Source organism: Struthio camelus, chromosome 1 (genome assembly GCF_040807025.1).
Source record: "Struthio camelus isolate bStrCam1 chromosome 1, bStrCam1.hap1, whole genome shotgun sequence".
In the NCBI taxonomy this organism is placed as follows: domain Eukaryota; kingdom Metazoa; phylum Chordata; class Aves; order Struthioniformes; family Struthionidae; genus Struthio; species Struthio camelus.
In genome coordinates this window covers 221726422-221751571 of record NC_090942.1, presented here as the reverse complement: position 1 = coordinate 221751571, position 25150 = coordinate 221726422, and the positions used below count along the sequence as shown (strand labels likewise).

At 41.4% G+C, this 25150-nt stretch overlaps 1 protein-coding gene across 1 annotated transcript in view; it reads left to right on the top strand.

Moving 5' to 3' along the window:
* The window catches only part of UVRAG (UV radiation resistance associated), a 97879-nt gene extending 83832 nt beyond the window's left edge, over positions 1–14047 (top strand). Inside the window, exons 14-15 of the mRNA XM_068930738.1 lie at positions 350–441; positions 11858–14047. Coding sequence (XP_068786839.1) covers positions 350–441; positions 11858–12560 — 795 coding nt within the window. The 3' untranslated portion in view covers positions 12561–14047. The remainder of the gene's footprint in view (positions 1–349; positions 442–11857) is intronic.
* Positions 14048–25150: the final 11103 nt, after the last annotated feature.

Genomic DNA, 25150 nt, shown 5'->3' with positions numbered 1-25150 from the left:
ATTGAGATTTGGTCTATTCACTTAATAGCTACCTTTTTTTATTAAGCTGTGAGGCTACTCTCCTGTTACAAATAGGAAATGGGCAAAAAGTGTTACGAGGTTTAACAGTTGGTTTGACTGATTTAAAAAAAAAAAAAAAAATCCACCCTGTTCTTGGGTGGATTTTGCCAATATGAGATTATGTGAGCGTTAAATGAAACCTTTCCTTTAAGGTAATAGATCTGTTGTAATTGTTTGATTTTCTTGGACTGTCACTGAAAAGCTAGTAAATTAAATGAGCATAATATTATATCCATTGGAATCTGGGACTTGGAAAGCCATGCTAATTTAAACTTTTCTGTCCTTGTAGCTTAGATATCAACATGGGCTGAGTACTCCAGATCTAAGGCAAACTCTTCCTAACCTGAAAAACTTCATGGAGCTCGGGCTAATGGTTAGATGGTAAGTATCTTCTATAGCTTCTCACTGGTATTAGTTAAAGAGTGAGGGTAAAAGGAGGTAGATGCTTAAAAACAAAACAACTAAACTTTAGAGTGTAGTTCAAAAAAAAAAAAAAGCTTGGTGAAGATTGCTACTTTCTTAAAAGGCAGGCCACTTAAGATGTCCACAAATTTCTACTGTTCACTGTTCTTGTAATCTCATCTTCCATGTAATAGGCCCACAACACTTCTGGGAGAAGTGTGGGAGGTAAAGACTAATTTTAAACTCGGAGGTGAAATAATCATTCTCTTAAGGTTGTATCCCAGGGCTTCTAGCAGATGCACCTTCTGTGGTGTTATAGCCTGGGAAGGACAGGAGGGTAGAAAGGTATCAAGCCCTTTGTAGAACAGCTCTTAGGAGGCCAGATACTGGCCAGGTTATTGCTTTATAGTATAATTCAAGTGAGCTGCATAGGAATCTGTGAATTATACTCAACGCAATTCATACAGAGTACCTTTGCTGCTAGTGAATATAGTTTTTGCAGGTTGAGTGTAGTTGCTAAATGGAAAGCTATGTTAACTCACAACTGAAGGTCGTAGTAGCCTTCTAGGGGAATTTTTTTTTCTGCTCTGATTCAGTCTGGAGGATGCAGAATCCCTCTCCACTATCTGCAGAAAACCAAAGTAGACTGGTTTCTGAGTAACAAGACTGAACTTAGTCTAAGCTTCTTTTGCAGGAGCTGTTTGAGCATGATGCTTGAGCAATTTTCCTTAAACCCACTGAAATTGAGGCTATTCATTAACAATTGTATTTCTACGTGTGTTAGAAGCTTCATATATTTTTAAAGTATGGTCTTATGAGTTATGCACACTCACGCAGCCTCTTACATTAAACAATTATTTTGCCCTGCGTTCTCATCTTCATTTCTGGGGCACCTGAACTCACCCAGACGTGTGCCCTGCGCTATTTTTAGGAACCCTAGGTTAATTATTTGCTGCCCAAAATTTACACCAGATTTGTGTGGTCCCTGTGTAATATGGAGCCCTGTGAGGGTTCCCTGAGTACTCCGGGGTGTTTAAAATATTGTCCAGGTGGCAAGGTAACCTTGGTCGTGCTCTGTTGATGGACATGGACTCCCTCAGTGCTCCAGCTGATCGGAAAAATCATTTCTCTTTTGGTACAGATTATGCTAAGTAGGCAAGACTTGCTAGAGGGAAGCTCCAGTCCTTCTAAAGGAAACCAGTTGTTCTCCACAGGATTGCAAAGTACTAAGCGCCAATAGCCAAGCCTCAGTGTTTTGGGACTGGTATATGGCATTTAACAGACTCAGAACTGATTGAAACTTGTTTTTAAATCTGATGTGAAATGACACTAAATGCTATAGCACCGGCTGCTCTTTTTAGCAGTCTGGTTATTAGCTTTTGAGGGCTATTCATATAATATCTGAATTCCTTCCATGTTAAGCTAACAGAAGTAGCAAAGCCTCTATTACAAGCGTAACGCAAACTATTCTCTTGTCATGCTCTACGTGACAAGAATAGAGAGACAGTATATCATGAGGTAGATTTTGGTGATGGGAATACTTGTCTTAAATTCATGCAGAAAGTTATACTGCTTTAAGTGTTATGTGATAAACAGTTTTAGGTTGAGAAACAGTGTCCAAGCTCTGCTGATATACAGCCTTCTGCAACTTTAAAGGAGCTTACTTTTCCAGAAAGGTCGTTATTACTATATTGTTTAATAGGCTCCTAAAATGTTGCTAAGCTCTAAAGACATGTCTTGTTTTTCTGTTTTTTTTTTTAATTTTTTTTTTCCTGCAATATACAGATTGTGGGAAGGGGAACGGTTCTGAAATAATGTGTGATCACATATGCTTTTATGCACAAAAAGAGCATTTTACTGCTGCTCCAGTTAAATTATAAGAGCAGGCTTCAAACATGGTTAGTGCCTCAGAGTAGCACAGTTCAATATATTGGAACTTCAGGCCAAATATTCTGCTGCAATGGGTAACAGTAACTAAAATCCCATGGGACTTCATTGTGACATACCTTTTTCCAGCTTTTCTTTCTATGTGAAAGGACGTCACTCTTTGCCTTTGTATTATCCTTCATTCCTGGCATTGAAATAGTGATCCAAGGGACTTAAGTTAGTTTCCAAAGTACTTGATATGATTTGGAAGAGTTTTGACAAAGGAAAACAAATACAGGAACAGGGGGGGGAAAAAAAACCTCTGAGTAACACTGTGAAAAGTGTTGCCCGATGGAAATTCAACTAAACCAACAAAACCCTGGGAGTAAATAGTCCCTGAGCAAAGAAAGCTCAGTCGCTTGTGCAGTGTTATACTGCGAATAACTTTAACCAAAAAGATTCTCCCTCCCTTTCTTCTTCTACTAGCACTGGGTAAGCGATTCCTAAAATGATGTGCAGTCCCATAAGCAAATCTGAAAATGGCCTATCTGTGCCTTGGGAGAGGCCAAAACACTTAAACTGTAGTGGGAATTCATCATGGCTTCTGTAACGCTTGTATGTACTGATCAGTAGAGTGGGAAGGGGTGCAGGTGGTGGGTATCTCTTTCAGTCTTGAGTAAGATTGGATGCAGAGATGGGTGAAGACGTGTTAAATGGGAACCAATTCCAAAGTGTAGGTGTCTCTTCTCCCTTCTAGCGCACGCTAGCACTGAAGCTTCCATTGATAATGGAAGTTTTAGCTATGCCTTAGAGATTTTTGGTTTCATATAGCTTCCCCCTCCCTCCCATAGATAATATACACTCATTAGCGAGACAAAACACATTTTTGGCTGGGCAATAGTTCAGAACATGTACGAATACTAGGCCTGGTTCTCTGGGAGTATCTCATTTCCCATCCCTGCCCTACCCAAATATCTGCACCTCATTGCTTTCTCACCTCCAAGACTTGCATGCGTACTTGTTCATTTTTAACTTTTTTAAAAAGCTAATGGTTCTAAACAATGCTTCTTAGTACTTCCTAATAATGTAAATGGAAATGAGCCTTTACGGGGAGTCTAGCTCAAGGGGAAGATCGACTAGACTTTCATAATGGGGCATTGCAGTTGGGCGCAGACATAGCGGAGTACAGATGCCCCCTGTCTGGCGGATAGTATCAGATTACATATATTTAAGTAAGCATAAAAGCCACCAGCTGTTAAAATGAAGAATTGAAGGAATTTTGCCTTTTTCAGGATATAGTAGGTGAGTAATCTGATACCCTCTGCTACACACTGTAGGCAGCAAAGTATTTCCAGGATATCCTTTGTTTGCAGGATGAGAGCAAGAGCGTTTGAGGTAACGATGGGTTATTCTTACTTACAAATTCACTTGTACTACCTTGTTTGTGTTTTGTTGTTCAGTTGCTGTTCTTCAGCTTCCTTTATCAGCGCTCTAGATGAGTCTTGCTGAAATTAAGTTCTCTCAAATCAGAATTACACTGATAAACATCAATGTTTATGCTGCCCTTAGTTTCTCTTTGAACAGGATTGTTTTGCAGGGACGTATCTGTTCCTGTAAATAAAGGAAAACTGCTTTAGACTTGTGGAGCCGTCATCTCTGTGCACGGCAATGTTGTTATTTGAAAACATGGCCTTTTGTCCTTGCAAGGTGTTGCTTATGGACTTGAGAGAGTGCAAAATTATTTCCTCAAACGAAAAGTTTGTTTATTCTTCTTGAAAGTCAAGTTCATGCCTAAATACCTATTTTAAAACAATGTCTTATTAAATCACCAGGTACAAGTTGAATTTATCCGAAAGCTTCAATGCACAACTGACTCTGTTGCTTGCAGAAACACTATGCTGAGACTTAATGCACGTGTTGCGTTCCCTTGTATCTATAATCCATTTGCACATGTATGTGTACATAAATAGCTATAAATAGCGATGTTAGTTCCCCATATATTGGTGAACTCCGGTTGTGCTAAAAGGGCTTATGTTGATTTCTGCTTTAATTACTGAGTTGTGCTGATCGGCAGCAAATGATGTGAGACCTCCTGACCAGAGATTCTTTTGTCCCTTTCACAAATAAAAATTAGAGCCTTGATTTAATAGGTCAAATCTGTGCCCATTTTTGACCAAACAATTTGCCAGTTACCAGCTGCTCTATGTATGTTGTAAACACTGGATGTGGTGTTTAAAACCTTTTTTCTGTGGTTTCCTTAGGCCAGAGAAGCTCCTGTGTTTTTTTTTTTATGGGACTGTTGTTGGGCAAGCTGTCCTTGTTTTTATGTGGGTCTGCTTGAGGAAGAACCTGAGGGAAAGAGGGAAACCTTCAGAAATGACACTGACTCGCTGTCTTTATCACCTGAACTCCTGGCCCACGCGTACTCCTCATTTGTTGCTTTTGTCAAGTGGCATCTGCATTTCTCTGCAGTCCAGAGCTGAATCGAATGCCCTAGGTATTCAGGGTAATTTAAATCCCTGTTTATTTCAATGTTAATCTTTTTATCTCTGGTAAGCATCAGCTTCGATTCAAAACAAAATAATTTCTTTATCTTAAGGGGTAAAGTCTCGCTTCTGTAGAAGAGCCCACCTTTTTCACATTTCTGTTGGAGTGGATTTGGCGGCTGTCCTTAAAGTATCTACTAAGACTTAAGGCTTTCATGAATTCTGTTGTTCTGCCTGTAGCTCTGAGGCAACCCTTGGCCCTGTTGTAGGTTTGCAGAGTTCAGTGCCTTTGCATCAAGGCTTAATTACATTGCTGCTGGATCCCTTTGCCTGGTGAGATTTGTGTTGTTTTGGTTTCTCGGGCATGACACTTAAATGATTAATACATGTTTTCACATTGCAACATGTATGATTTATTGCATCAAGTTCTACTTGATGCAAGGTCTACAAGCTCTACTTCCCTCTTCATAGCTCTCCTGGCAGCTATGTTCTGCTGAATTTTTCTTCTTCCTTCCCCCTACTGCAAAATATTGTTTATACTGTACACAGACAAAAAAATCAAGGTAGCTCTGTTGGTTCCTGCAGACACTGTTATGGAAGCTACAGAACTGCCAAAACTTATCTGTTCTGTTATCAGGTCGGGATGTTGACTGACTTTCTAAAGGTGAAAGATGATGAGCCAAAGTTGTTTTTGATTAGACTATCCTAGTTGTGGTCCCCCGAATCTTTTCTGTTTCCTTTTGAGAATAGTTCTCTTTCCAATTTTTTTAGTCTTGGTGGCTCACTGGCTTCCAGAAAAGCAGCTCATTTTTAAGATTAGCTTTTGTTCATGCAGAAAGCCCTGAACAGCTCTTCTCTTAAATTCTTTCTCTTGGGTGTGCAGTTTGTTCCAGCTTGTAAGAGAGACCTGAACTTTGCTTAGATTTAGATTGTACATTTTGTACTTGAACACTTGTTTTATATTCTTTTGCATACTCAGATTTTTCTTTTATGAATTAGGCTCTCTAGGTCATGCTTAACATGACATCAAATGATAAGGTTGTTTCAGAACTCTCTCCTGTTCTTCGGTTTAATTTTGTTTACTCTAACTTCTGAGGGATAGTATTTGTGATTACTAATAGTAGGTACAGAGCACAGTGCAAACTTGAACAGTCCAATAAGAAGGAGTTTTTTGTGAGTGACTAGATTAGGTAGTAGGTTTATCTAATGCTGACAAATGAGAGATACTCCTTCAGAAGTTCTTGTCCGTAGTCAGAGGTCTCCTTTTGGGCTCTTATTTAAAAGCTCTACCCCAAAATACTTGCATGCCCAGTTTAATCATTAAATTTGTTTCTAACTTCTTGCTTCATATACTTAATGTTTGAGTTAAACTTTGGTAGCATAATTTATGAAGTTTTTTTTTAAGTGTACGTCAGAATTTTTAGCTGCCAGAAGACGCGATTTCACCTTAATTTCGTACTGGCAGCCTCTTTTGCAGCCCTGTCACTATTGTGTGTTATTTAACCAGTAATCTCTAAGAAGGTGAGAAACTATTATTACTTTTTAGCACAGTTGACATGATATTGGCTCAGAGCTGTGCTTGAAGCTTCAAACATTTCAGATGGCTATAAACCAACTTAAACACCTTCATTTAGCGTTCTTACTGCCATGAGGTCATAGTTTGCAACAAAAAAGATCAAATGGTGTTTAAGTTATTTTTTAAAGTATTCTCATACCAAAGAGCTGTAGCTGTGGATTTTGGCTTTTGGCCAGACAATCAAGATTTAGTATTTTGACCAGCTGTGATCCAGTAATGTTCCTCAGAGGAAACATTTTGTGGGGAGGAAAAGATACATATTTGAGCCTGTGAATTGTATTCTGTCTTTCGTACTGCTTTGCAGTTTCTGTGAGCCCCTTGCAGACAGATTAAATAATCGCAAGTGAATCCGACTGAAGAAACTTTCTTTTTATTAAAACTGCAAACAAATTGCAACTGGAATCTCTTCACTAAGACAATAGTTTTAGAAATATTTATGCATCATATTTCAATCACTTTCAACTCTACACAGTAAATATGAGAGTTTAGATGTCCTGCGCCTTAGGTGGTTAAGACTACCCAAATGGACTAATTGTCGACTAGTGAGCAATTAATAATTTTAGGAGAAAATGGCCAAAGTGCCATAGGTAGTTGCATTGCAGTTGTGCTGCCAGTAAAACTTAGAACCGAAGTTGGGCTATTTATGAATTGGCTTTTGAGATTTGGATGCAACTGAAATGATGAGATTGATGTAATTCTCTTATCTGTAATATCCAGTAAATCTGAGTTTCTCTTCCATTTTTTTTCTTTTAATTTGGAAAACCTGCTTCCTAATCGCAGTTCGGCTTACTCCTTTACGTAACTAGTTCTAGTCTGATCCAACTTGATGACTAAAAGCCTTTATGGCTTGATGACATTTCATCAAGTCATTTTTTTAGACTTGTCACAGGCTATTCTTTTTGGACAGGTGTTTGCATCTGTTTGCTGTCTCAGAAGATTGACCAAGTAATTGTGGCTAGAAGCTGAATCAGCTCACCCTTGGTAATTCAGGTCAAGGTTGTACCTTAGAGTGGAGCAAGCCAAACTTTTTTCACTAGTGAGGCTATTTCGCGGTCTCTAAAGCTTCCAGGCAGTTGGATGTTAGTTTTCTAGTGTGACGTGCTTTTTTGATAATTCCACGAACTATGATGCTAACAATAAAGCATATCTTTCTCTAGACTTTGCCTTGATGCAGTGCTATGAATTCTGGTAACAATATAGCCTTTTCCTGGAAAATGCTAATAGAACAGAGACCCTCTGTCAATTGTTTGTTTTCGTGGAAAACTGATAGCAACCTAGTGTTTTTGAACTCTGTATTTCTCTGTAAATGCTACTACTTAACCAAAAACTTGTTTTTTATTTCTCATTGACACCTCTAGGGAGGTGAGGGAACAGGAAAAGAGCCCTTGGCTTAACTGCCTAATCCATTGTAGCTAGACATATTCTGTGTTTGTTTTACTTGCCTGCAATAGTGATCAGTGTCCTGCTTAGAAAGTGCCGAGAGTACTTTTCATCTTATATCATGTTGCCTTCTGAACATTTGTCATCCAGCCTGAACTAGTTGCCTTAGGTTGCCCTTGTGGTCAAGAGGAGACTTCTTGAGAGTGTTACTGTCCTGCTGACCATAAACAGCTGTCAGTATGGTATTACCCCCCCCCCCCCCCCCCCCTTTCTGGAGGCACTGTCACTCCCCGATGACTGTAGGAGGAGTCTAGGCAATGACTTCTTAGATGGCTGATGTCCAGTGTCCTTGATGGATATCTGTTTGCATCTAAGTGCCTTAGCAAATATTTGATAAGTGGTCAAGCCATTCTGTTAACTTCATTGCTGACTTCTCAGCTTTGGGTTGTTATCCCTGTATTTATTCCTGATTGAAACTAAACCCAATCCTATTCATATTTATTGGCAGCAATAGATGGTTTCAGAAATCTGCCTACATATGTCTCCTATAGCTTGAAGCCGGGTCTTGCCATCTTAGGTAAGGTCCATTTAATTATATGAAGCGTCAGGAGCGTGGCTGCAAGTGTTTTTTGCTTAAATTCATTAGTTTGCATGCTTGTATGATAAATGAAGATGATTCTCCCTATACTGCCCTTTGGGGCAGCCCTTATACTCTGTTTTAAAGAACTAAGAAGTTATGTTGTAGATGGGGGAGATTAGCTTTGCGTTGCTGCTATGTTTAGGCTGTTAGATCACTTAGCGTAGATCATTCTGCCAATTCAACTTACTAAGGGAAGGTTTTTTTTTTTTTTTTTTTTGGCTGCTTGACTGAAGAGGTATTGTTCAGGCATATATAACGTGTTAGCTTGAGTAACCTTGTCATAACAAGCTTTTTAAAACACTCCTGGTTCTGCAAACTAATTAATTTCTCACCCGTTAGCTCGAAAGGCAAAGACTTGCAAAGGAATTTAGGCATGTATGTTTCCCTTTAGGAGAAACTTAAATTTACATGCTCACCGGAACAATTTGTAAGGCTACTTCTCTTGAAAAGGATGGTGTCTAAGTAGCTCATGTTGGCTTACCCAGGCGCTTAAATTGTGGCTTCATCTCCATACAAAAGTTGCCATTGTGTCTAAATTGGCCTGATTGCTGATTAGGCGATCTGGTGCTGTCCTTATATCTTAACTTTCCAGAGAGTCGAGTCTAAGAGATTTGAATTTGAGCATATCAAAAGAACAGTCTAGTTCTACAAATAGAAGCGGCAGGTAATACCATTCAGATGAAGAGTTTTGCCTGGGTTTTGATCTTTCCAAAGATGACTTATATTTTGCATGTTAGCGTGCCTTTGAAGCTTCAGGAGCTAGGATCAAATCTAGGATCGCTTCCTGCTCTCCTTTTCTTAAGTGTCCTCATCTGAGATAGCTCTTACTCTTCTGAAATCTTGTATTTTGTCCTGTGAGTTGACTTAGTCAACAGGAGGACTCATTCCAAACAGGTCTATAGGCTGATGTTTTGGCCACTCTAGGTTGTGTGACTTGTCTGGACCCTTTTTTGACTGCTTACAATCCAGGCAAGAGCTGTTATCATTGAAATATTTTTTCAAAGATTAGATATCCCTGTGACTGTTGTGAAGACTACTCATCTTTACCTCAGTCCACATTTTACAACCTGAAGTTCTTCCTGGATTACATATTAATCTCTTAAACGCGCCCCTCAGGTCTCTGGATGGCCGATTAAAATCCAGAGGAAAAATCAGAATTTCCCCCAAACCCTTCTTGTCATTGTTTCTAGATCAGGTATTAGGAAACCCTTATTAGTACACTGGCTGTTGTGGATCTGTTTTTTAGGTATCAAACTTTGCTTTCACTCTGCAAAGAACGTCTCTTGTACCATAATTTCTGCACCTAGCTTTTAGAATCTTCTGACCGGCGCTACTGAGGTGCCCTGGTGAATCCGGATATGAATTGTCTACAGAACAATCAACATTATGCATAGATGCATCTGTCACCTGTCGTATAGTTAAAATAAAACAAACAAGAAAATACAGCATGTTTATCTTTTCTTAAATGTGCAGCTTGTATTATTCTATCTGTGCTAGTCTTGCTTTTCTTATTTTAGATGGGGGAGTTTGCAGTCCTCCTGGGTTCTAGTTCAGCAGGAATAAAGCCACATTTGACTCATCTCTGACGTCTTGATAGAAACCAAGAAGAATGATTTCATCTTTGTTTTTGCAGGGGATATTAATATCGGAATCAGTTTTGGGAATTGGAGAGGGATGACAATAAATGACTTGAGTTTGAAAAGGAGTCTGTAAGAGCATGGCTGAAGTAAGGCTGAAAGACCTAAGCCAGGGAGAAGGGAAGGGCAAAACAGACCGTCCCCAGTATGTGTGTCTGCTGTGCATATTGCCTGATTAAAGTTTGCAAGTGTCCTGGCTCAGGTTCTTCTGTTAATCATATTAGGTAATTTTAAAAAGTAATTTAATTATGTAGAAGTTGTTTAAAATATTCACAAGTCATGTGTAAAAGTCTCTTCTTGGTAAGCTACTGAGGGCTAATCTTCAAAACCACATCTACAACACTTAAAAGCATCTGTGGCCCATACTACTTTGTCTTGTCACTTCTATTAAGAGTGCTCCAAGCCTTTGCAAATAGAGCTATGAAATTTTATGTAGGCAAAGGTTGCATTAAAAAGGTCTGAAACTGCCTTTGAAATCTAAGAAAAAGGTGGTGATGTTTTTGCTGCCAGCTCTGTGTATGGTGCACATATCTCTACCTCACTGTCCTCAACTTCCCTTAAGGTAGTTTGAAGTTGTTACAGAAGAGAAGAAAGCCCTATGCGTATATTAAGGGACAGTCTGGGAGGAAGTAATATGGGAGAGAAAATTAAAGCTCAGTACTCCAGACTGCCCTCCCACGGGGATGCTTATTTTGCAGTATAACTTACCCTATTTACAAAGGGGAGCAAAAACATCAAACAAAGAAGAAAACAATTAAGGTGAAAAAGGACCCACACTAGGGGCTACTTAGAATTGGTATGCAAAGATTTTTCCATGCAAGACAGATCCTAAAATGTATCAGGCCTTGAGTAGAAGGGGAGTGTTCTTTCAAATGAAGTTAGTGAAGGAGACTCATACTGACAGCAATTCAATCTTGGAGTGATGTATTCAGGAGATTGGTAATAGTTGTGTGTGGTTTTTTGGTTTTTTTTTATATTTTTATTTTTTAATTTAAAGGTGGACTGGTTACCCCAGTTAATGTGCAACGTACTATTTGCGTATAGTATGGGGATTATATTTGGGTAAGGATTAAGCCTATGAGGGAAAATTCAGCTAACACAGCCCAGATGATGTAAAGTGGATGTTCCAAATTATAGACTCTGAGACAGTGTAAGTGGTCTGTGGAACTATATTAAGTACTAAAATTGAACTTGTAAATTAAGCTTGATTAGTTCATGTTCCACAAGAAACTGGGGTTGACATTTGTCCAAAAAGTTTTGGAGCCATTGGCTTGGAAAAGCAAAAGATTTGGCAAAAATAATCCTCTACAAATAGCAGAATTAATGGGGCTTTTCTCCTTTGTGCAGCTGTCAGGGAAAGTCCGCTGCTGGAAGAACTCGCTCTTGGAGGATTCAGCCATTTTAACTCACTATTTGAAGAGTTTATGATGGCCCAGTACAGGCCATAAATACATAAATATATGGTCAACAGTAATAATTCATAAAGTACAGCTTAGTCCTATAAAACAGTGCTAACAGTATGAATTAACATAATGCAGTGGTTTCTTGACTGACTGACTCTTCAAACCATGGAGTTTTCTACATGCCCCCTACATGATCTTGCAGCTTTTCAGTAAAGTTGTCCTCTGGGGTGTCTTCTGTAGTTCATATGGCATTAAACACATTTGAGGTTTTAGCACTTTAGGATACAAGTGACCGGCCAAACAGAGCTCAGAGTTGTGATAAAATAGTTGCTTCAGTGTTGGGTTGAACATCTGTATTGCTTGTGAGCATACTCGACAACTGTGATTTATTCTTTTCTTTTTTATAGTGATCGACACCATATATCCAGTGCAATTCCAGTTCCAAAGAGGCAGAGCTCTAGCTTCGGCAGATTGGATATTGGCTTTTCCAGTGGGCTTCCTTCTCCAGATAAAGGACTCCGAAAACGAGCCAGCACAGGGAATGAAAGACTACAGTACAAAACTCCTCCTCCTAGCTACAACTCCGCTTTAACACAGCCTGTTGCCATTGCAGCCCATGTAGGAGAGTTAGATAAAAAACCTGGATCAATATCTTCTTCCTTAGATACCTCTATGGACTCCTCAAAAGAAAATAACAAGAAAGGAGGGGATTTATGCAGCAGTTTAAACGGAGAAAACGGGAGTCTAAACGATACCCAAGACCGTCAGGAGTCTTTTCTGGGACATACTAGTGCAATAAATGGGGCATTTCTGCCTGGCGAGTGTTCTGGCACGGCAAGCAATGAGCAGCCCTGCGAGTACCGGCCCTCGCTTGGCCCTGTTCTTTGCTGCACTGTGGAGCAAGCCGAGGAAATAATTGGGATGGAAGCCACAGGATTCAGCATGGGAGAGCAGCTCGAAGACTTTAACTCAATCCCGGTGGAGCACGCCGTGGCAGTAGAATGTGATGAACAAGTCCTAGGGGAGTTTGAGGAGTTCTCTCGAAGGATCTATGCACTGAATGAAAACATGTCCAGTTTCCGCAGACCGCGAAAAAGTTCGGACAAATGAGCTTGGACAGGGATTTTGGTAGTAGACATTGAGGTGAAAGCAATGATCTGGAATAGAAATAAAATTGCACTTATTCTTTATATTAATTATGGAGAGGAAAAAAAAAAAAAGCTAAAGCTATTCCTATGGTGTTAAACAAATGGACTTGTAACTGAGTGCGATAACACAGGATCATGGTCTATTCACAGCCCAGGTAAATTCTGATTCTGTTTCCAGTCCTCTTATGTCTGGTATTTATGATCTGTTGGGTTTTCTTTTTGGTATTAGAATCCATTGTTAAATGCTTTCCTGGAAAAAACTTCTAGTGCTGATCAGGCCCTTCTATGAATATTTGTTTTCTTAATTAATATTTAGGGTTAAAGTTTATTTTGATCTTTTCAGAAGAAAAAAAAGTTAATTTAAAAATACATTTATGATAGGACCAGCAGACACCTCTTTACTTTCTCCCATGTAGTCCTGTGTGTGTTTGAGCAATGTAGTCAGCGTTACGGAAATACCATGGATTTGCTGTACTTGCGCAGCTTTCTCTTAGCTGTGCTCCGCAGTCTTTGAAGTTCTAGTTTGCACTGATGGGTCTTCAGTTGGTGGTGTAAACTTGCCAGAGAACGAGCACCTGTGATATCTGCAGTTCCCTTGCACCTGATTAATTAGACAGTTTCCTTTTTCCTCCTTTCCTCTGTACTCACAGTTCCTACCAGTGGACGCTTTTCAAGTAGAGGCCTTGAGGATTAAATCATCTCTAGTGTTTCGTTTTTTTTTTTTATATATATATATATATAAAAGAAAGAGAAAAAAAATCTCAGCTTGACCATTCCACAGTTAGGTACAGTACTTCAAACCTAATCTGCGGAGGCCTAACAGATGCACTGCGTACGTGGGGTTCACCCGTCACGTTCCGAGGTGTCTTAGGCAATGTGCTGCGAGGCACTTCAGCCACGTTCGTAAAAATCCAGACTTAAAATGCAGTTGGCGTTTTGGAATTAGGTGAACTTGTGGAATCACTCCATCCTCTGTAGAAAGGAGGCACTTAGTATAATTCATCTAAATTAATATTCTTTTAATGGTACCATCTGTACTTTAAAGGAAGAAACTTTCAGCAGTTTGCTAGAGATGCAGTTTGGTTTTTAGGTAGGTTACTGCTGGCACATGTGTTCAGCTGCACTAATGGGAAAGCAATTTGCAGCCTGCTTTGCGATTCCTGGTATTTGTTTGAGTTTGGATTTCATTGCTCTTGCTTTCTATATTGTATACCCAAGAATTTGGGCTCAGTTGTGAGCTCTCAAACATAAAAATATATAGCAGAATAAAAAACACTTCATCATGCCTGACTTCCCCCCTACCCCCCTTCCCCCCCAAGTCTATGCTTTTTCTTGAACCAGTGACCTAGTCTGTTTCCTAGCTTCACCATAAGGCTTAGCCTAAATTAACTTGTTAAAATGTGGATATGTATAATCTCAACTATCCGTTGTCAAAACAAGACGTGTGTGAAAACAAATATACATAATAGCACTGTTTTAGAATATGCGTTTTCCAGGTAACACCTTAATGATTGTACTGAAGTTATATTCACGTTTCTTCTCTTAGCTTTTAACGGTTGTGTCTACAATTGAGTTATTGGATTGAGCCTTTCTGCAGTGATTCCTTTTTTTGGTCTGTCATGATAAGATGTGCGAGACAGAAGCAGTCAGAAATAGAGCCTCCAGCTCTATAAGACACTGAACATGCTTCCAGTTCCAAACTTGGATGTGAAGTTGGACACGTTCTTGAGTAGCTTACGGAATTGAAATCTCTTCTTCCCCAGAATAAACTTTTCTGTTCCCACCTCAATAAAAACTTCCCTAAAGAGGATGATGCAGCAGCTCAAAGCGCTGCCGCCGTTCTTGAGAAAAGATAGGTGGGAAATTTTCGCCAATTCTCTCACTGGCATGTTGAGAGCCGAAAACAAATACCTGAAGCGAGCACAGCACTTACTGATGAAACGGGCATGGAGAGAAGATACTCTGTCCTGTGACTCTTCTGATAGTGGAGCATAATGAGGATTCAGTATAATTCCAGACACGGTCCAATAACATTGAGTCAGTTGTGCACATTGAAGGGTGAAATCTGGCACACTCAAAACATCACAGAACTTCTGTTTTCAGGCATACGAATTGTCCTTTATAGAGGAAAGGCATTAGCTTGTGCGTGGTGGTGACTTTTCAAACCAACCCAAAGAGTAGCTGTGGAGTTGCGATGTTCCTTAGGCAAACACAGAGCATCTCAGTGCAATTAAGCAACCCATGAGATTAGGTTCACGGAACATCAGCAGGACTTAAAAATGTTTTCATTAGTTGCACATTTTCTCAGGTTGCACACAACCAAATGAAGTCTAGTTTTCTTCCCTAATGCTGTGTTGCTATTATCTTTTGAGCCCTGTAATAGTGTCAAACACAACTGTTGATTTCTGCATTTGTCTCACAAAGCTTCCTTGATGGGCTTTCCACAGATGTATCTTTAGTAGGCCTTAAAATGTCCCCAGGTTTCTTTTCTGTTCTTTAAACTTTCTGTATAGAAGAAAGTATGAAGGGGGACAGTGTAGTAGGGCTAAGTAAAACATTGGCAAACTGATTTTTCCTGTGAAAGGTGGGGGGAATTGTACAGATTGCAGCCATCTCTCGTGGCTTTTTTGTGATTCCCCCCCCCCCCCCGCCCCCCACCTTGAAAATTACTTTGAAAATAGCTTAGTGGGAGGGAAACAAATAGTAAGTTTTTCGGTGAGGTGATATATCACAGTATGCTTTAAACTGTCAGGAGCCTTTTGGTTCCTGCACAGCTGTGACACTGTTAAATGTCTGCAAATGTCTTCAAGTGGAGAAAACATTTCATTGCAATCTTTTCCCGTCACTAGGAATTCCTAAAATTTTTGAGAATATTAGTTTTGGAAGATCACATCCCATTATATTTTTATAGCAAGCACAACAGCATTGGCTTATTCTTGCTTGACCAGATATTTAAAATAGACCAAAAAAAAAAACCCCATAGTAAATGACACATTAAAGTTACATTGGTAATTGTGGGAAAGCTCATCTGTATTTATAAAATAAAATTGTTAAGTATCTCTCAGAAATTGTGTGTCTTCTGTTAATGGTTCCATTTGTGTTGCTTTGCTTGCAAGCCTGATTTGGACTGCACTGTCCTCCCCGACCCCCCAAACTCTTTGGCTTAAAACTCATCAAGCCTGAAGTGATCCAAACGTGGTGAATGTTCCGACGAGTGGGTTTACTCAAAGACCGCCTTCGTGGCTCCAATTTCCATTTCACGCAAGATGGCACTGCAATTGCTTTTCATTCTCCTTCCCAAAAGATGGTACGCAGCTGCAAAAACAGCTCCCGTGCGTTCAGTGGCTGGGAGGCAGCTGCCTTTGCAAAACTTCATGGACAGTGGGAATGCCATGTCCCCTCGTCAGGCAGACGTTGCTACTCATCCAGCACCTTATGTGATCCGAGCTAATAAGCAACATATGTCTGCCTAGAAACCTTACGTTCCTGTTGAAAAGGAGACCTGCTGCTCAAGTCTTAGGAGGAGACTGTGCACAACGCAGGGTGAGTTGCTGGTGGGAAGCGGCGTAACGTGAAGAGCTGAAGGGCCTCTCTAGGCTTCATCAGTGAAATAGGATTTTTTTGTTTTTCTTCTCTCCCACCCAATCTGTCTGTCATCAGAGAGTAAAATGCCAAGACGCCAACCGTACTGCTCTGAAGCTGAAGTGGGAAGATACAGGAGAGAAATTTTACTTTAAGCTGCTTTGCAACATTGAACAGCTTTAATTCAACTGCGTTTCAGTAAAGTGAATGATAAGCTATGAATAGAAAAGGTTTTGTATTGAAATGTAGCTAGAGGTGCCGCTCAGAAGACTTGACTGGCCCTAGATTGACTCTGGATGTTTTCTGTAGCTCAGTTCATCACCTTGACTTATGTGTTTTTGACCTTTTTCAGAAGGGGAAGTGTTTGTATGCGCTGTGCTCGTGTCTGGTTTAGTTGGTATCTCTGGGCAAGAGTGAGCACCTCCTATTTGCATGCAAGTTCCCATCCTGGGCCCTAGATGCTTTCTCATGCCTTTGCATGGAAAACTCATATCCCGACTTGATTTTAACCTGGATTTTGATCTGTGAATTTCCCTGAAGCAGCGTTATGCTTTTGGGCAAAGAGATCAAGCACAGAGCATTTTGGAAAGAGAAGAAGCACATCTAAACTGCCCACAGCTTTGGGAATATTGCCCCAGTATCCACCTGATCATCACAGTGGGAAAACTGCAGAGGCTTTTTCTTTATAATGTTTCGAGTAAGGGTGAAGAGATGCCTGCATTAAAGCTGAAAGCCATGAAGAAAATAGCTAAGGCAGTTCTTTCCTTAGTGAGTGTAACGAGTGACTTCTTTCAATCCCAGTTGAAAACAATTCTATAATTTACCAAAAACCCAAACTTCTAATTACATAAGCTACTACACATAATTGTAAGAGTTTTCTTTTAATTGCTGGTTATTTGGTATCAGCTTATTTGGTGTATAGCAAAGAATGCAGCATTACTTTACAATTTTTTTGTGAAATAGTATGAAAACCTTTTTTCAGCTGAGTAATTGGTTGTCAGATGTCGCCTCTGCTACAGATGAAATTTATCCTTTATGTATTGCGTTGACTAGCTTGAAATTTAATCTCTTGGACTCTTTTCCATCTAACATCGTTAGGCTGGGTTTAATGATTTTGTTTTGATAAAACCAGATTTGAATTTCTGAATTGGGTGTCTTTCCTTGACGGACTTCTAAAGCAGCAGCATGCATTCTCGTTGGGATTGTCTGGGTTTTAACAGGAAGAAAATCTTCCTATTCCACTTTGTTAAACAAAAGCAAACTGCTGCCCACCAAAAAATCCAAAACAAACAAAAAAATGAAAAAGAAAAAACCCCGAAATGAACAAATTACCTTTTAATCGTCAGGTTTTACTGATAGAGAGCCATGAAACCTTGAACGGGCTTGAGTAGCCCACATGAAATGGCACCGCTTCACCAGGCTGCAGCAAGCAGACACTTTCTGCTCTTGCACAGAGGAAATATTTTCCTAAGATGATTAGTGGAGGGAGAAGGTAACTTGGTTGGTGCTCTGCCTTGAAGCCTGGGCAGCTAGTCTGCTTCTGGGGGAAGACGAGGTATTTTGGAGCAGGAGTCCTCAGCCTGACGCGAAAGCGCACATTGATTATCAACTCTAACTGAAACACGTTCAGACTGTTGCTTTAGGCAAAACTAAACGTAGTTTCCTTGGCTGGGGAAAGGCGAAGCAGGGAATAAATCTAACACTTGCTCTAATTATTGATTTTTGGCCCCTTGGCAGTAGCGCTCTGGCTTTCCGTCACGTGTCCGCTTGCCAGCGGTGGCACGCGTGCTGCCTGCGGATGCCAAAGGAATCGTGTGACTGCAGTGACTGGCCACCAGCTCCTGCAAGGTACCTGTCACAAGGGGTCTATGCTGCTCCCCAGTGAGCAGGCAGAGCCAGTAAGACCTTCAGCTCAGTTCTGGGAGAGGGATAATAACGCCAGCAAACGTCACTGAAATCAGCTAGTGCCTTTCAGCAGCGTCTCTTGAAAGGCAAGCTAAATGGTAACTGCTCAAGTCAATCCTCTCAGTGTGTTTTTTTTTTTTTTTTATGGTGTCCTTTTCATGCTGCTATTAAAAGTGATTGCAGATCGGGTTGCGTGGTCATATCTCAAATGTTAAAGTGAAATCGTGGATGACTCCTCATGGACAACTCCTTTGGAAGTGCTGCAGCAGGCGAATATGGGTACTAGCAGCCATCTGCAAATCTAGAACACTTCTAGCTGCCTAAAAAATTCACAAAAATTGCCTATATCTTTAAATTAATAATCATAAAGTCAGTTGACTAACTTGCACATGCATGAGAAGCTTTTCACCTTGGACATGCAATTGATACCTATGGAAAACCTGTCAGTCGGCCAGCTGTGTTTTTGCCCAGAGTACTTGGCTGTGGCATGGAAAGGGAGCTCTGCTGATAACATGAGGTGGGATGGTGGAGAGGAAACAGCAGCTGTTGAGAAGACATTTTTCTCTTAATCTTCCTCTGTTATTGTTATGAGTGATGGATTGAGGGGGTGCAGTGCAATGGTTAGGTTACCTGTGTGTACCTGGGTTCTGCTCTTAGCTCTGCCCCTTGGTGAGTGAGGGGCCTCAAGCAAACTGTTGTGCTCACTGGTCTCCTCTGGCTCCTCTGGGAAGGCAAGATCCCTCCAGCTGGCTAGTGTGTTACAGTGAATGTTGCCAGCACTGAAGACTTTTGTTTCCTGTTGAGACTCACATGTGCTACATGCAAAGTACATGCAAGTACATGCAAACTGAGAAGTCGGGCATTTCTTGGAAGGAAATCCCCTTTTTGTTGCAGGATATTTCCCGGCATTGCAGGATGCACGCGCACCCCTCGGTGAAGCTCTAAAGAAGCTGTCTGTCTTCCTTTCTTTTTTTCAGCTAGTGCTCTTCTGGTCTTATTTTCAAGAGACTGATTTCAGTCGTTGATGTGAAGCTGGAGTAAGAGTCTGGGCAGAGTCTGAGGTTGTCCTTTGCAGTTTTGTCTGACCTTGCTATCACTAAGAACATGGCTGCTTGGTTTGGAAATTTGGTTTTCTCATATTAATCTTTTTCTCCCTGCAAACATGCAGTGATGGTGAAATTTCACTGCAACCTGATACATCCTTGATGGCTTAATTGGATACATTAGTGCAGTGGCAGCAACGCCTTATATGTATGTGTTTTCTACGGTTTGCTTTGTATGTGCCCTATGTGGGAGCAGGTGGGACTGATTCCTTGAGGGGAGATGGAGTATCTGACAGACATAGCGCAGATGTTCAGATAATATCTTAGCTTCGTGGTAATCTCACAGAGTTCTTCCTTTCTTTCATAGATGTTCAAACCAATGCTAGAAGCAGTGGCAGTAAACCAAGTTCACCTCTGTCTAATTGGGTTACTATGCAGTTCTTCAATGTCTTGATGCCTGGTCTGAAAGACAGTGAGGGTTTCTAGCTTTTATTGACCACTATGGTCCTGGCTACGACTTGATACTTATTCCTTATAAAATTGAAATCAAATATGCTTGAAATGGTTTTAAGAGAGGTCTTGACAGCTACAGTTCTGGTTCTGTATGAGCCTGAGCTTGTATCACTGCAATTGCTAGTTGACCGCCTAGCTCCTTTTGCTCTGCTCCAAAAGTGTCATTGAGGTTCCTCCAAAACGCTGAGTTCAAATCCTTTCCAGATGGAAAAGATGCTTTGTGCTGTATTGCACCAGCTACAGTGCGCTCTTTCTTCACCTCAAAAATCAAGTAGTGGTTACAACTCGTATGTATATATTGCATGCTGACTACGTATAACGTAGTGGTGAAAGCAGAGCTGAATGGCTACTAAGGAGCTACAAGTCTCTCCTCATGATGTGACTGCAATTGTCTTGGGTTCGCATTGCATGGCACAAGAGTATGTGGTTAGATGGGTAAAGTAATGAGAAGGAATTTCGGCTGCTGTGCTGGAATTAAAAGACTCTTTCTGGAAGCAAAGTAATGTTAACATCAGGCTAACAGTAAGAGGAGCAGCTGGGGCAATGCAGAAGCACAGTAGCTGTCTTGCATACTTGCATATGATGCATGGTTTCCCAAGACTGTGATCACTTTTCTTGGTATTCAGGCTTGCAAGCAGCTGAAGGGCTTTTTACTTTATTGGCTTCTGGTTTTGTGTCCCCATGGAAGAAATCATCAGGGAATCATTCCCTTTGAGGACCAGAAAGGGAAAGACTTCTCATTTCTTCTGCTGTCAGCTAAGCTTCTTCTGGTGCAGGTCCCACCAGGTTTCTGTGCAGCATATGCCTTCCCTTTTCCCCCTCTCTGAAGCTATCCATGCTTTACCCAAAGATAAGATTCTCCTATGCGAACTGTTGGCAGTGATCAGAAATGCAGAGCTATGATGCTGGCCCAAAACTTTGGTCTGAAGAGCAGAAAAGTGGCTTCATTGGTAACTGGCTGCTCCCCCTCCGTTACAAGTTGGGTCGCGTGTTCAGAGTAGAAAACTTCAGTTCCCTTTGAGAGAGAGACAAAAGCAGCAGGATAGTGGAAGGTGTGGACCAGGCAACCCTTTGTTTAAAATAGTATTGTCAGGTTGAAGGATAGGTGGAGATATCCTTTTGTGTAAAGGTAACAATCAATATGCATTGCCAAAATTTCCTCTGCGATCTTTTTTCGGTGATGTTTGCTGCAAAACAACAACAAAGGGACGCATTTGTTTTATTTCTAGAAGAGGTTAATTACATGTGAATATTTTCAGATCATTTTCAAAGGATAGAGTGGTCCTCTGGATACTCTAGGTCTTCTCCATCCTGTGTCTGTCATCACTCCCTTTTTTCTCTGATTATTACTGTTGTTCTAGAATAGGTATTCACTGTGTATTTCCAAACCAATTGTAATTTCTGTAGTTGCTGGCTTCTACACAGCAACCGTGAGTAACAGATTTATGGGGCTGCTTCTCTCCTCAGACTTTTGCAAAGCCACAAGCCACCAGCAAGGTTTGAGCTTATTCCCTTCAGCTGTAACCACAGGCTAGGTGCTTAAATGAAAAAGGAATGTCGCGATTGTGAAGACCTGTTAATATGCATGTTGGGCAACCACGAAAAGAGGCACGACCCATACTTGCTGGGCACGCATGAGAATCAGCTACAAGTGGAGAAAGGGCAGGAGGCACTGAAATGTTGTAGATCTTGTGTAAAAGGGGTGCCTAAGGCCTAAAAACACTTTACACACATTTCCACTTTTCCTCTGCGTTTGCTGGAAGAGTGTATGCTGCTGGGTTGGGTTGTTCAATTTATCTTGCCCAACCAGTTGGGCCAAAACTTTACCTATGTTGTTCAGCATATTATTTGCAATTGAAACCACGGTATTTCAGAAACGTATGGAAACCCTAGGATAGTGCTGTAGATGGCAAAGAGGAGGCAAGGATTTTTCTGAGCATTAACTTAAACAGCTAAAAGGTCTTCTTTATTTTAGTTTTAACATCTAGCTTCGGATTTCTTGCTCTTAATTTACCAGTTGGAGCCCTCCTTTTACAGATCATCCTTCCAACACACTGAACGTTGATATGTAGCAAGTGCAGCTCCACAACCTGTAGCAGCAACTGCCTTTATGTGTATCTTTAATAACCTTTTTTCCTGTACTAGCAAAAAATGCTCTCATGCTGGAGTAGGCGGAGGGCCCCATTTGGCTTGGCTCTGAGTTGTTTTTAAAAAGATAACTTTGTCACGCTGTGCACTGTTGACAATGTGAAGCAGTTGTTTGGCTGCCTCTTAGTCCATGGAGGAGACTGGCTAAATTGGGATAGGATTTCTCCTGGGTGAGAAGTCCAAGAGGCTGTCAGCTTTGCTGGGAACCGTAGATGGCCGAAGAGGGAAACTTTAATCCTTGCTGCCCTGACGTTATCCAGGTATCAGGTGAAGAAGTACGCCAACCCATGTTTATTAGCATGGGCTGGCTGTGTGCAGCAGAACTTCCAGCTTTTCTGAGAGGTTTGAAAGACGTTGCTGCCTTGCACTAGCGTTTGTCAAGTTGCGGGCAAGCGGAGCAGACCAGCCTTTTTCTTGCTCTTTAGTGGCTTCAGAGATGCTCAGCCAATCTCAGCCTCCTCTGTGATTCTCAGCATGAAGAAAACGAGTAAAATAGATTCCGCTCCTCAAGTGGTCAAGCCATCCCTACCTGCTAAAGCAGAGGAGACCCAAGGCTTTTAATTCGTCTCCATCCCAGAGGAAACCAGTATAAACAGGTGGTATTTTTAGTCTGCCCTGCCTTTCCTGTTGGTGCTGGTGCAGTTTGTGAGAATTTGTGAGTGAATTAGAGACTCTGTAGGCAAGCCGTATATGCAATTATTGAAATGGGAGAGGTAATCACCCGTTTCACCTGAGGGGAAGGAGAACAGTGAACAGTCTCCAAAGCTGGTTACCAGTTATTTGGCTGTGGCCAAAGCCTCCACTCTGGATTATTCTCAGTGACTGCAGGCCAAAGAGATCAAGGGGGCAAGCTTATAATATAGCTGAGCATTTTCTGCGAGGAGAAGATATTGCAAGTGCCTTGCAAACCTAGGCCCAAGTGGAAGTCCCTGTTCTCTTCGGTTCCTGCGTCAAGGCTCATGGCTCTGGTCTTGCAGCTATGTGTGTGTGTGTGTGCGCACATGCAAGGAGAAGAAAACTCATTCCACAAGCTGCCTGCTTTCTCCAAGGAAATCAAGGTCAAGACTCAGTGCCAGCATCACCAAAAAAAAAAAAAAAAAAAAGGTTGGAGAGTTACAGGACAAAGAAGGAAGATCTGGGCTTGTGAATGAAGTCCTCTTGAAGACTTCATCCTAATGACCTTTGATTGGAGGAACCAAATTTGACTTTCCTTTTCTCCAAGTTGCATCTCCATCCAGCTAACCATAATTGACTGTAGAGTCTCTATGGGTAGGATTTAGGAGGAAATCTCGGGGAAGGTGGTGTTAACTGGAGAGAATACTATCTAAGAAAGCTGTGGAAGGCAACACTTGCCACTGTTTAATGGAGACTTAGCAAAACATTTATTTAGAGAGGATGGTCGCGTTCTGATTTGGTATGATTCTGATTATCGAGTTCTGTTTTTGAATGACTTTAAAATCCAGACCATTGACTGTACCTGATATTTAAACTTTCTGATCTGCCTTCCATCAACCATCCCATGGTATGGTACCTACTGGCATCTCTGCAGGATGGTATTACCTAATTCTGCGGAGACAAGCCTGTGCTGACCCTTCTGCACACCCCATGAGCGTTGCTCGGTCCTTGCGGTGAACAAAAGAAAACAATTAACCCGGGTTCTCCTCATTGCAGAGTGCCTGGGATGGAGCTTGGGAAATGAACAGAGGTTCCCAGTGTCCTGTGCTCTCTGTGGATTCCCATGAGTCTCCAGCCCAAGGCTGGGTCGCAAGAACTTTCTTCACATATATGTTAAGTCTCCAGAAAGATGGGAATCCTTGTTTTGCCTGGGACTTTGGGGTCCCAGAATGACACAAGCAGCAGTGATTTAGATGTGCGCTAATGGAGGGTTTAACCTCCTAATGCATCTGACTAGTCCTGAGCTGTTTGGACAGTTTCTAAAGAAGCATCTCCAGCCAAGGAAACCCTGCACAAAGCAGAGGAAAAGCACAAAGGAGAGGAAGAGGGGTCTCATCTCCAGGATGCAGTAGGCTCCTTTAGTTCCTAGCTGTTGTATTTGCACATGGACAAAATAAATCAAGGCTGTGCTGGTCTATATCTGGCCAATTTCAGTCTGGAGTTCCTGACAGGTGACCCCAGGGTACGGTTGCATGCTCTCAGTGCTTATTTTTGACATCGTAATCCAAATTGACATTCGGGGCTTGAATATACAATAAGTTCATTACAGCTAAACCCTCCGGCTCAGGGATTTCCTGTTGGTAAGTCTTGGAAAATCAGGATCCCCAGTGGTATCAGGCTGAAAACGTTTGCAGATAAAATTCAAGTTAACAAGTTATGCCAAAATGTTTTCGGAGCCTAAGTGGAGCTGTATTTTCTGTCGAGTGCAGCAATGCCTTATCCTTCATTGCTGTTTAGGATTGGAGGCTGAGGCCCCTAGTCCGCATAGCTCCCAAACAGGGTCTCAGGGCAGCTCTCAAGAGAAGTTCATTAAAAACAGTGGAAGAATACGCAGTCTCATGGCTGAGCACGTCTGAGTGCGTGTGTGTGTGTATATATGTGTATAAATAAATATATATATATAGAACCTTAACTATTGCCTCCCATCCCACTTTCCGAAGAGCAAGAGAAAAAAATTTGCAGGGCGTATTGCTAAAACAGCCTGTGACCAGTTAGGATAAGCTTAAACGGATAAGACTTTAGATATCCTCATTACCTCCATACGTGGGACACATCTCCCAGACTTCCCACGGCTTCATGAGGGTGTTGTAGCACAGCTGGGCTGCTGCACTAGCCCTTGACCTGCAGATTAATAAGCTGCTATGATGAGCTGTGAACTTGGCCTGGGAACTGTCTGTGCCCTTCTGGTGTGTGGACAGCACCTCTGCTGCTTCTGCCATACAATATAAAAATAATATGGGAAAAAGTTTATATGAATATTAATAAAATTTTTATATCGTCTCTAACTGATCTCTTCTGAAGCCTTTGCGTCAGAGTATGCAATATGGTTTGGGTTTGACCTTCCTTCAGTTGCATGAGGACAGAGCGATCAAGGGAAAGCAGATGCCCTGGTACCGCGCTAGTTATTTTCAGGCTCCTGGCCTTGTTTTCTGGGAAGGAATGTGACAGAAATGGCCTGGAGGAAAGTGGTGTGCGGTGGGTGCGTGACTCGGGAAAGGCAGCTATTTGCTTTTCACTGTCAAACCGCCAGCTTGTCTTGAGGAAAGCCCATGGGGCAGCTTGATACTTGAGGGAACTTGGAACAGGGAGAACCAGCGGAATTTGAAGGTTTTCCAAAGAGACAAGTGGAAAACTCGAGTGTGTCCAAGAAGGGGAAATGTGAAACAGCTCCAAGCAGGCACTGACC